At 47.8% G+C, this 12,448-nt stretch overlaps 1 protein-coding gene across 1 annotated transcript in view; it reads left to right on the plus strand.

The window, feature by feature from the left end:
• LOC106604082 (endothelin receptor type B) overlaps positions 1 to 10,407 on the plus strand; it is a 55,917-nt gene extending 45,510 nt beyond the window's left edge. The window contains exons 6-8 of the mRNA XM_014198465.3: positions 8,631 to 8,764; positions 8,863 to 8,971; positions 9,747 to 10,407. Of these exons, the coding sequence (XP_014053940.1) occupies positions 8,631 to 8,764; positions 8,863 to 8,971; positions 9,747 to 9,884 (381 nt within the window). The 3' untranslated portion in view covers positions 9,885 to 10,407. The remainder of the gene's footprint in view (positions 1 to 8,630; positions 8,765 to 8,862; positions 8,972 to 9,746) is intronic.
• Positions 10,408 to 12,448: the final 2,041 nt, after the last annotated feature.

Genomic DNA, 12,448 nt, shown 5'->3' on the forward strand with positions numbered 1-12,448 from the left:
CCTGTCTGTCTGTCTGTCTGTCTGTCTGTCTGTCTGTGTGTTTAACCTGTCTGTCTGTGTGTTTAAACTGTCTGTCTGTCTGTTTAACCTGTCTGTCTGTTTAACCTGTCTGTCTGTTTAACCTGTCTGTCTGTCTGTTTAACCTGTCTGTCTGTCTGTTTAACCTGTCTGTCTGTGTGTTTAACCTGTCTGTCTGTCTGTTTAACCTGTCTGTCTGTTTAACCTGTCTGTCTGTCCGTTTAACCTGTCTGTCTGTGTGTTTAACCTGTCTGTCATACAGATAATACATATAAAAGTATATAACAGGGTGATTTGGCTATTTCAGCCACAGCCGTTGATGACTAGTGTATAAAATGGAGCGCACAGCCATGCAATCTCCATAGACAAACATTGGCAATGTTGACTTTCAACGTGGCACCGTCATAGGAGGTCACCTTTCCAACAAGTCAGTTGGTCAAATTTCTGCCCTGCTAGAGTTGCCCCCCGGTCAACTGTTAGGGCTTTTATTGTGAAGTGGAAACGTCTAGGAGCAACAACAGCTCAGCTGCGAAGACTCGTCACTTTAATAATGTTTACATACTGCTTTACTTATCTCATAAGTATATACTGTATTCTATCCTACTGTATTCTACTGTAGTCAATGCCACTCCGACATTGCTCGTTCTAATATTTATATATTTCTTAATTCCATTGTTCTACATTTAGAATTTGTGTGTATTGTTGTGAATTGTAAGATACTACTGCACTATTTGAGATAGGAACACAAGCATTTCACTACACACACAATAACATCTGATAAATATGTGTATGTGACCAATACAATTTGATTTGAAGTGGTAGGCCACACACGCTCACAGAACGGGACCGCCGATTGCTGAAGTGTGCAGCTTGTAAAAATAATCCGTCCTCGGTTGCAACAGTCACTACCGAGTTCCAAACTGCTTCTGGAAGCAACGTCAGCACTATAACTGTTAGTCGGGAGCTTCATGAAATGTGTTTCCATGGCCGAGCAGCCGCACACAAGCCTAAGATCACCATGCGCAATGGTGTAGAGCTCCCCGTCATTGGACTCTGGAGCAGTGGAAACGCGTTCTCTGGAGTGATGAATCATGCTTCACCATCTGGCAGTCAGACAGATGAATCTGGGTTTGGCGGATGCCAGGAGAACGCTACCTGCCTCAATGTATAGTGCCAACTGTAAAGTTTGGTGGAAGAGGAATGGTCTGGGGCTGTTTTTCATGGTTCGGGCCCCTTAGTTCCAGTGAAGGGAAATCTTAACGCTACAGCATACAATGACATTCTAGACGATTCTGTGCTTCCAACTTTGTGGCAACAGTTTAGCGAAGGCCCTTTCCTGTTTCAGCATGACAATACCCCCGTGCACAAAGCGAGGTTCATACAGAAATGGTTTGTTGAGATCGATGTGGAAGAACTTGACTTGCCTGCACAGAGCCTTGACCTCAACCCCATTGAACACCTTTGGGATGAATTGGAACGTCGACTGCGAGCCAGGGCTAATCGCCCAACATCAGTGCCCAATCTCACTAAATGCTGTTGTGGCTGAATGGAAGTAAATACCCGCAACAATGTTCCAACATCTAGTGGAAACCCTTCCCGGAAGAGTGGAGTATGTATTGTCCATAATTCAAGTGTGATATGTGTTGTCTATAATTTTTTTAATTTTTTAATTTGTTTTATTTCGCCTTTATTTAACCAGGTTGGCTAGTTGAGAACAAGTACTCATTTGCAACTGCGACCTGGCCAAGATAAAGCATAGCAATTCAACACATACAACAACACAGAGTTACACATGGAGTAAACAGAACATACAGTTAATAATACAGTAGAACAAAAGAAAAGTATATATACAGTGAGTGCAAATGAGGTAGGATAAGAGAGGTAAGGCAATAAATAGGCCACGGTGGCGAAGTAATTACAATATAGCAATTAAACAGTGGAATGGTAGATGTGCAAAAGATGAATGTGCAAGTAGAGATACTGGGGTGCAAAGGAGCAAGATAAATAAATAAATAAATACAGTATGGGGATGAGGTAGTTGGATGGGCTATTTACAGATGGGCTATGTACAGGTGCAGTGATCTGTGAGCTGCTCTGACAGCTGGTGCTTGAAGTTACTGAGGGAGATATGAGTCTCCATCTTCAGTGATTTTTGCAGTTTGTTCCAGTCATTGGCAGCAGAGAACTGGAAGGAAAGGCAGCCAAATGAGGCATTGGCTTTGGGAGTGACCGGTGAAATATACCTGCTGGAGCACGTGCTGCGGGTGGGTGCTGCTATGGTGACCAGTGAGCTGAGATAAGGCGTGGCTTTACCTATCAGAGACTTGTAGATGACCTGGAGCCATCGGGTATGGCGACTAGTATGAAGCAATGGCCAGCCAATGAGAGTGTACAGGTTACAGTGGTGGGTAATATATGGGGCTTTGGTGACAAAATGGATGGCACTGTGATAGACTGCATCCAATTTTCTGAGTAGAGTATTGGAGGCTATTTTATAAATGACATCGCCGAAGTCGAGGATCGATAGGATAGTCAGTTTTACAAGGGTATGTTTAGCAGCATGAGTGAAGGATGCTTTGTTGTGAAATAGGAAGCCGATTCAAGATTTAATTTTGGATTGGAGATGCTTAATGTGAGTCTGGAAGGAGAGTTTACAGTCTAACCAGACACCTAGGTATTTGTAGTTGTCCACATATTCTAAGTCAGAACCGTCCAGAGTAGTGATGCTGGACGGGCGGGCAGGTGCGGGCAGCGATCGGTTGAAGAGCATGCATTTAGTTTTACTAGCATTTAAGAGCAGTTGGAGGCCACCGAAGGAGAGTTGTATGGCATTGAAGCTCGTCTGGAGGTTAGTTAACACAGTGTCCAAAGAAGGGCCAGAAGTATACAGAATGGTGTCGTCTGCGTAGAGGTGGATCAGAGAATCACCAGCAGCAAGAGCAACATCATTGATGTATACAGAGAAAAGAGTCGGCCCGAGAATTGAACCCTGTGGTACACCCATAGAGACTGCCAGAGGTCCGGACAACAGGCCCTCCGATTTGACACACTGAACTCTGTCTGAGAAGTAGTTGGTGAACCAGGCGAGGCAGTCATTTGAGAAACCAAGGCTGTTGAGTCTGCCGATAAGAATGCAGTGATTGACAGAGTCGAAAGCCTTGGCCAGGTCGATGAATACGGCTGCACAGTACTGTCTTTTATCGATGGCGGTTATGATATCATTTAGGACCTTGAGCGTGGCTGAGGTGTACCCGTGATCAGCTCTGAAACCAGATTGCATAGCGGAGAAGGTACGGTGGGATTCGAAATGGTCGGTAATCTGTTTGTTAACTTGGCAATCGAAGACCTTAGAAAGGCAGGGTAGGATGGATATAGGTCTGTAACAGTTTGGGTCTAGAGTGTCTCCCCCTTTGAAGAGGGGGATGACCGCTGCAGCTTTCCAATCTTTTGGAATCTCAGACAATAAGAAAGAGAGGTTGAACAGGCTAGTAATAGGGGTTGCCGTAGAAAAATGCTTGTTGAAATTCTCAATTATAGTAGATTTATTGGTGGTGACAGTGTTTCCTATCCTCAGTGCAGTGGGCAGCTGGGAGGAGGTGCTCTTATTCTCCATGGACTTTACAGTGTCCCAGAACTTTTTTGAGTTTGTGCTACAGGATGCAAATTTCTGCTTGAAAAAGCTAGCCTTTGCTTTTCTAACTGCCTGTGTATATTGGTTCCTAACTTCCCTGAAAAGTTGCATGTCATGGGGGCTAATTGATGCTAATGCAGAACGCCACAGGATGTTTTTGTGCTGGTCAAGGGCAGTCAGGTCTGGAGACAACCAAGGGCTATATCTGTTCCTGGTTCTACATTTTTTGAATGGGGCTTATTTAAGATGGTGAGGAAGGCACTTTTAAAGAATAACCAGGCATCCTCTACTGACGGGATGAGGTCAATATCCTTCCAGGATACCCGGGCCAGGTCAATTAGAAAGGCCTGCTCGCTGAAGTGTTTCAGGGAGCGTTTGACAGTGATGAGTGGAGGTCGTTTGACCGCAGACCCGTTACGGACGCAGGCAATGAGGCAGTGATCGCTGAGATCTTGGTTGAAAACAGCAGAGGTGTATTTAGAGGGCACGTTGGTTAGGATGATATCTATGAGGGTGTCCGTGTTTACGGATTTGGGGTTGCACCTGGTGGGTTCATTGATAATTTGTGTGAGATTGAGGGCATCAAGCTTGGATTGTAGGATGGCCGGGGTGTTAATAACCCAGTTTAGGTCACCTAGCAGCACGAGCTCTGAAGATAGATGGGGGGCAATCAGTTCACATATGGTGTCCAGAGCACAGCTGGGGGCAGAGGGTGGACTATAGCAGGCGGCAACGGTGAGAGACTTGTTTCTGGAAAGGTGGATTTTTTAAAGTAGAAGCTCTAATTTTTTGGGTACAAACCTGGATAGTAAGACAGCCTGCAGAGTTCTATCTCTGCAGTAGATTGCAACTCCGCCCCCTTTGGCAGTTCTATCTTGTCAGAAAATGTTATAAATAGGGATGGAAATGTAAGGTTTTTTTGTGGTCTTCCTAAGCCAGAATTCAGACACGGCTAAGACATCCGGGTTGGCAGAGTGTGCTAAAGCAGTGAGTAAAGCAAACTTAGGGAGTAGGCTTCTAATGTTAACATGCATGAAACCAAGGCTTTTACGGTTACAGAAGTCAACAAATGATAGTGCCTGGGGAGTGGGAGTGGAGCTAGGCACTGCAGGACCTGGATTAACCTCTACATCACCAGAGGAACAGAGGAGGAGTAGGTTAAGGGTACGGCTAAAGGCTATAAGAACCTGGGGAATGGGAGTGATGCTGGTGGCTGCAGGGCCTGGGTTAACCTCTACATCACCAGAGGAGGAGTAGGATAAGGGTACGGCTAAAGGCTATAAGGACTGGTCGTCTAGCACGTTTGGAACAGAGAGTAAAAGGAGCAGGTTTCTGGGCATGATAGCATAGATTCAAGGCATAATGTACAGACAAAGGTAAGGTAGGATGTGAATACAGTAGGTATGGTAAGAAGAGAGTACATTGGAGGTAAACCTAGGCAGTGAGTAATGATGAGAGAGATATAGTCTCTAGAGACGTTTAAACCAGGTGATGTCATTGCATATGTAGGAGGTGGAACAACATGGTTGGTTAAGGCATATTGAGCAGGGCTAGAGGCTCTACAGTGAAATAAGACAGTAATCACTAACCAGGACAGTAATGGACGAGGCATATTGATATTAGAGAGAGGCATGCATAGCCAAGTGAACATATGGGGCCAGTGAGTGGTTGGGCTGACTGGGGACAGTTAGCAGGCCGATGCTAACAAGCTTACAGTTAGTAGGCCGGGGCTAAACAAGCTAGCAGTTAGCAGACCGGGGCTGGCAAGCTAGCAGTTAGCAGACCGGGTTAGCAAGCAGTTAGCAGCCTGGGGCAAGCAAGCTAGTAGTTAGTAGACCGGGGCAAGCAAGCTAGCAGTTAGCAGACCGGGGCTAGCAAGCAGTTAGCAGCCCGGGGCAAGCAAGCTAGCAGTTAGCAGACCGGGGCTAGCAAGTTAGCAGAGGGGCCTTTGGGGGACGTCGTGATGGAGGTAAGTCTGTTTTTGCCTCTTCGTGCGGTGATGTCGATAGACCAGTCGTGGATTAGTAGTTAGGGTTCCAGGCAGCTCTAGGTAGCTAGCAGGCCGCGGTTAGCAGAATGGGCCTTCAGCGGACGTCGCGCCTGAGGGGCCTGTTGGAATCCTCGGGCAGATTATGTCGGCATTCCAGTCGTAGAGGATCGGCGGGGTTCCGTGCCCCGTACCGGCAGTAGAAGGGGTCCGGATATTGTAGCCCAGGAGTGGGCTTCGGTGGTAGCACAGGAGCCCTGGCCGAGCTAGCTTCAGGCTAATTGGTGCTTGCTCCGGGATAGAAACGCTAGCCAGGATTAGTCACATGGGATTGCGGTTAGCTAGTTGCGAAGATCCAGATGATAATGTTCAGAGTTTGCGGTAGGAATCAGGGGATATGGGGAAGAAAAAAAATAAAAATAATAATAATAGGTCTGTTATGCTCTGGTTTGAGTCACATTGTTCGAACTGGCGAGAGCTTTCCGAGCTAAAGGTTAGCTGATGACCGCTAGCAATGGTTTGCTGACTGATAGCTGGTAGGTAGTTAGCTGGCTAGCTTCATTTGAGGGATTCCAGATCCGAAGTAAATAGAAGAAAATCAGATCCACACCACATTGGGTGAGGCGGGTTGCAGGAGAGGATTTAGAAGTTGAGGTTTCGGAAAATATTTGAAAAAGATATGCGAAGAAAAAGATGTAAAAAGATATATACAAGGGACACGACAGGACAAAGACGTCTGACTGCTACTCCATCTTGGATTGCATCCATACCTTTTGTCTTTGAATTTGAGAGTGGTTGCACTTCTCCAGCCACATCCCTCAGCTTTTTACTGAAACTGTGGCAGAGTAAACACTGTTAATGTTTCAATGAAGGATTTCCGCTTTAAACACCTTTAATACAGTAATATTAATATTATATGGTGCAGTTAACTAGGAAGGGAGTTTCTGTTTGTACCATACTGTAAAGCAAAACTGCTGAAGTCGAGAACAAAATTCTTAGTATTGCAAACAAAAATAATAATATTGAAAGCAAAATAAGCTAAATATTGCAAGGAAATCATTTTGAAATGTGAGAACAAATTAATTGTAAATGGAAGCAAAATTATTTTATTTTTTTAAATAATAACGCAATAAAACACCTCCCTCTTTCCTGTAGTTCCCCTATCTTTCCTGTAGTTTCCCCTATCTTTCCTGTAGTTTCCCCTATCTTTCCTGTAGTTTCCCTATCTTTCCTGTAGTTCCCCTATCTTTCCTGTAGTTTCCCCTATCTTTCCTGTAGTTTCCCCTATCTTTCCTGTAGTTTCCCCTATCTTTCCTGTAGTTTCCCCTATCTTTCCTGTAGTTTCCCTATCTTTCCTGTAGTTTCCCTATCTTTCCTGTAGTTTCCCCTATCTTTCCTGTAGTTTCCCCTATCTTTCCTGTAGTTTCCCCTATCTTTCCTGTAGTTTCCCCTATCTTTCCTGTAGTTTCCCCTATCTTTCCTGTAGTTTCCCCTATCTTTCCTGTAGTTTCCCCTATCTTTCCTGTAGTTTCCCCTATCTTTCCTGTAGTTTCCCCTATCTTTCCTGTAGTTTCCCCTATCTTTCCTGCAGTTCCCCCTATCTTTCCTGTAGTTTCCCCTATCTTTCCTGTAGTTTCCCCTATCTTTCCTGTAGTTTCCCCTATCTTTCCTGTAGTTTCCCCTATCTTTCCTGCAGTTCCCCCTATCTTTCCTGTAGTTTCCCCTATCTTTCCTGTAGTTCCCCCTATCTTTCCTGTAGTTTCCCCTATCTTTCCTGTAGTTTCCCCTATCTTTCCTGTAGTTTCCCCTATCTTTCCTGTAGTTTCCCCTATCTTTCCTGTAGTTTCCCCTATCTTTCCTGTAGTTTCCCCTATCTTTCCTGTAGTTTCCCCTATCTTTCCTGCAGTTCCCCCTATCTTTCCTGCAGTTTCCCCTATCTTTCCTGTAGTTCCCCCTATCTTTCCTGTAGTTCCCCCTATCTTTCCTGTAGTTTCCCCTATCTTTCCTGTAGTTTCCCCTATCTTTCCTGTAGTTTCCCCTATCTTTCCTGTAGTTTCCCCTATCTTTCCTGTAGTTTCCCCTATCTTTCCTGTAGTTTCCCCTATCTTTCCTGTAGTTCCCCTATCTTTCCTGTAGTTCCCCTATCTTTCCTGTAGTTTCCCCTATCTTTCCTGTAGTTTCCCCTATCTTTCCTGTAGTTTCCCCTATCTTTCCTGTAGTTTCCCCTATCTTTCCTGTAGTTTCCCCTATCTTTCCTGTAGTTTCCCCTATCTTTCCTGCAGTTTCCCCTATCTTTCCTGCAGTTTCCCCTATCTTTCCTGTAGTTTCCCCTATCTTTCCTGTAGTTCCCCCTATCTTTCCTGCAGTTCCCCCTATCTTTCCTGTAGTTTCCCCTATCTTTCCTGTAGTTTCCCCTATCTTTCCTGTAGTTTCCCCTATCTTTCCTGTAGTTTCCCCTATCTTTCCTGTAGTTTCCCCTATCTTTCCTGTAGTTTCCCCTATCTTTCCTGTAGTTTCCCCTATCTCTGTAGTTGTTCCTCAGCCTTTGCTTTGGCTTCCTTTTCTCCAGTTGCAAGTCTTGGTTGGTAGCACCCTGCATCCCACTGCAGGGTTGGTCCCTGGATGGGAGACCAGATATAGCTGGAAGTGGTAAAAAAAATAAACATGTGGGGGGAAAAAAATCATGTGGGGGACTCATGTATTTTGCAATGGCCGGGCCTCTGAGTTTGAATTATTTCTAACAGCATTTTTTGTGTGTGTGTGTGTGTGTGTGTGTGTGCGTGCGTGCGTGCGTGTGCGTGTGTGTGCACGTGCACGTACAGTATATAACAGCAGCTCAGAGGGAGCCTTTTTTTTTCACATGACCTTTTCACATAAAGACGTTAAAAATAAACTCGGCAATCTCTGCTGTCGTCAACAATATGAACTATGATAAACCTAGGTGATATACGTGCTGTGTAAAAAGCCTAACCCCCCTTGTATGTGTCTGTGTAGCGTCGCGAGGTGGCTAAAACAGTCTTCTGCTTGGTGGTGATCTTTGCTCTGTGCTGGCTACCGATCCATCTCAGCCGCATCCTGAAGAAAACGGTCTATGATCAGAACGACCCCAACCGCTGTGAACTCCTCAGGTAAACACACGCCGTGCCCGCCCCCGGCGATCCATTGTTCTGTGGTTTCCCGACTTCCTGTTGATGCGATGCTGACCCCTGACCTATAACCCCTGTAGTTTCCTGCTAGTGATGGATTATATCGGTATCAACATGGCGTCGCTCAACTCCTGTATCAACCCCGTCGCTCTCTACTTCGTCAGCCAGAAGTTCAAAAACTGTTTCAAGGTGAGAGAATGCGTGTGTGTGAGAGAGTGTGACAGGGAGAGAGAGAAATAAGGGGTGAAACAGAGAGCAAGAGAGAGAGAGAGAGTGAGAGAGAGAGAGAGAGAGTGAGAGAGAGAGAGAGAGAGAGAGAGACAGAGTGAGAGAGAGAGAGAAACAGAGTGAGAGTGTGAGAGAGAGAGTGAGAGTGTGAGAGAGAGAGAGACAGAGAGAGAGAGAGACAGAGAGAGTGAGAGTGTGAGAGAGAGAGAGACAGAGAGAGAGAGAGACAGAGAGAGAGACAGAGAGAGAGAGAGAGAGACAGAGTGAGTGAGAGAGACAGAGAGAGAGAGAGATGGTGTGAGACAGACAATCACCACTGTCATGAACCCTCTACCTCTATTTAATCTGCAGCTGTCATGAACCCTCTACCTCTATTTAATCTGCGGCTGTCATGAACCCTCTATTTAATCTGCGGCTGTCATGAACCCTCTATTTAATCTGCAGCTGTCATGAACCCTCTACCTCTATTTAATCTGCGGCTGTCATGAACCCTCTATTTAATCTGTGGCTGTCATGAAGCCTCTATTTAATCTGCGGCTGTCATGAACCCTCTATTTAATCTGTGGCTGTCATGAACCCTCTACCTCTATTTAATCTGTGTCTGTCATGAACCCTCTACCTCTATATAATCTGCGGCTGTCATGAACCCTCTACCTCCATTTCATGAAAGAGATAAAGGGATTGCAATGTACCAAAATTCAGCTTTAGTTTCTAACTCGTATTCCTGTGTCTGTAGTCATGTCTGTGCTGCTGGTGTACGAGGAGCAGGAATGTGATTCCAGAGAGAGACGGTGTCCGCTGGAAGGGAAGCTGTCATGGCAACGAACTCGACAGAACAAGCTCTCGTTCCAGTCAGAAATACACCTCCACCTAAACAAACACTCACGCACACACAGGTACATTCATGCATGCACAAACACTAGCCCTTCCCTCCTGTCCAGTCCAGCTAAACCCAACCCAGCCCCAGTCCCACCCCCTCTCCTCCTAAACCCAACCCCAGCCCCATCCCCTCTCCTCCTAAACCCAACCCAACCCCATCCCCTCTCCTCCTAAACCCAACCCAACCCCATCCCCTCTCCTCCTAAACCCAACCCAACCCCATCCCCTCTCCTCCTAAACCCAACCCAACCCCATCCCCTCTCCTCCTAAACCCAACCCAACCCCATCCCCTCTCCTCCTAAACCCAACCCCAACCCCATCCCCTCTCCTCCTAAACCCAACCCAACCCCATCCCCTCTCCTCCTAAACCCAACCCAACCCCATCCCCTCTCCTCCTAAACCCAACCCAACCCCATCCCCTCTCCTCCTAAACCCAACCCCAACCCCATCCCCTCTCCTCCTAAACCCAACCCCAGCCCCATCCCCTCTCCTCCTAAACCCAACGCCATCCCCTCTCCTCCTAAACCCAACCCAACCCCATCCCCTCTCCTCCTAAACCCAACCCCACCCCCTCTCCTCCTAAACCCAACCCCAGCCCCATCCCCTCTCCTCCTAAACCCAACCCAACCCCATCCCCTCTCCTCCTAAACCCAACCCCAACCCCATCCCCTCTCCTCCTAAACCCAACCCCAACCCCATCCCCTCTCCTCCTAAACCCAACGCCATCCCCTCTCCTCCTAAACCCAACCCAACCCCATCCCCTCTCCTCCTAAACCCAACCCAACCCCATCCCCTCTCCTCCTAAACCCAACGCCAGCCCCATCCCCTCTCCTCCTAAACCCAACCCCAACCCCATCCCCTCTCCTCCTAAACCCAACCCCAACCCCATCCCCTCTCCTCCTAAACCCAACCCCAGCCCCATCCCCTCTCCTCTCCTCCTAAACCCAACCCAACCCCTCTCCTCCTAAACCCAACCCAACCCAACCCTATCCCCTCTCCTCCTAAACCCAACCCAACCCCATCCCCACCCCCTCTTCTCCTAAACCCAACCCAACCCCAACCCCATCCCCTCTCCTCCTAAACCCAACCCCATCCCCTCTCCTCCTAAACCCAACCCCATCCCCTCTCCTCCTAAACCCAACCCAACCCCATCCCCTCTCCTCCTAAACCCAACCCCAACCCCATCCCCTCTCCTCCTAAACCCAACCCAACCCCAACCCCATCCCCTCTCCTCCTAAACCCAACCCAACCCCATCCCCTCTCCTCCTAAACCCAACCCAACCCCATCCCCTCTCCTCCTAAACCCAACCCCACCCCCTCTCCTCCTAAACCCAACCCCAGTCCCATCCACTCTCCTCCTAAACCCAACCCAACCCCAACCCCTCTCCTCCTAAACCCAACCCAACCCCAACCCCTCTCCTCCTAAACCCAACCCAACCCCATCCCCTCTCCTCCTAAACCCAACCCCAACCCCATCCCCTCTCCTCCTAAACCCAACCCCAACCCCATCCCCTCTCCTCCTAAACCCAACCCCATCCCCATCCCCTCTCCTCCTAAACCCAACCCCAGCCCCATCCCCTCTCCTCCTAAACCCAACCCCAACCCCATCCCCTCTCCTCCTAAACCCAACCCCAACCCCATCCCCTCTCCTCCTAAACCCAACCCCAACCCCATCCCCTCTCCTCCTAAACCCAACCCCAACCCCATCCCCTCTCCTCCTAAACCCAACCCAACCCCAACCCCATCCCCTCTCCTCCTAAACCCAACCCCAACCCCATCCCCTCTCCTTCTAAACCCAGCCCCATCCCCTCTCCTCCTAAACCCAGTCCCACCCCCTCTCCTCCTAAACCCAACCCAACCCCATCCCCTCTCCTCCTAAACCCAACCCAACCCCATCCCCTCTCCTCCTAAACCCAACCCAACCCCATCCCCTCTCCTCCTAAACCCAACCCAACCCCATCCCCTCTCCTCCTAAACCCAGCCCCAGCCCCATCCCCTCTCCTCCTAAACCCAGCCCCAGCCCCATCCCCTCTCCTCCTAAACCCAGTCCCACCCCCTCTCCTCCTAAACCCAACCCAACCCCATCCCCTCACATGTCACATGTTCTTACTGGGACTGACGGGTCGACATTGCTGTGACATCACTGTGTAGCACTGAAACAGACAGCCTGCATCGGACGAAAACAACCCAATGACCCAAGCAATCCCTAATACTTACCATAGAGTGAAGCAAAGCTATCCCTAATACTTACCATAGAGTGAAGCAAAGCTATCCTAATACTTACCATAGAGTGAAGCAAAGCTATCCCTAATACTTACCATAGAGTGAAGCAAAGCTATCCCTAATACTTACCATAGAGTGAAGCAAAGCAAAGCTATCCTAATACTTACCATAGAGTGAAGCAAAGCTATCCCTAATACTTACCATAGAGTGAAGCAAAGCTATCCCTAATACTTACCATAGAGTGAAGCAAAGCAAAGCTATCCTAATACTTACCATAGAGTGAAGCAAAGCTATCCCTAATACTTACCATAGAGTGAAGCAAAGCAAAGCTATCCT

Source organism: Salmo salar, chromosome 05 (genome assembly GCF_965601325.2).
Source record: "Salmo salar chromosome 05, fSalSal1, whole genome shotgun sequence".
In the NCBI taxonomy this organism is placed as follows: Eukaryota; Metazoa; Chordata; class Actinopteri; order Salmoniformes; family Salmonidae; genus Salmo; species Salmo salar.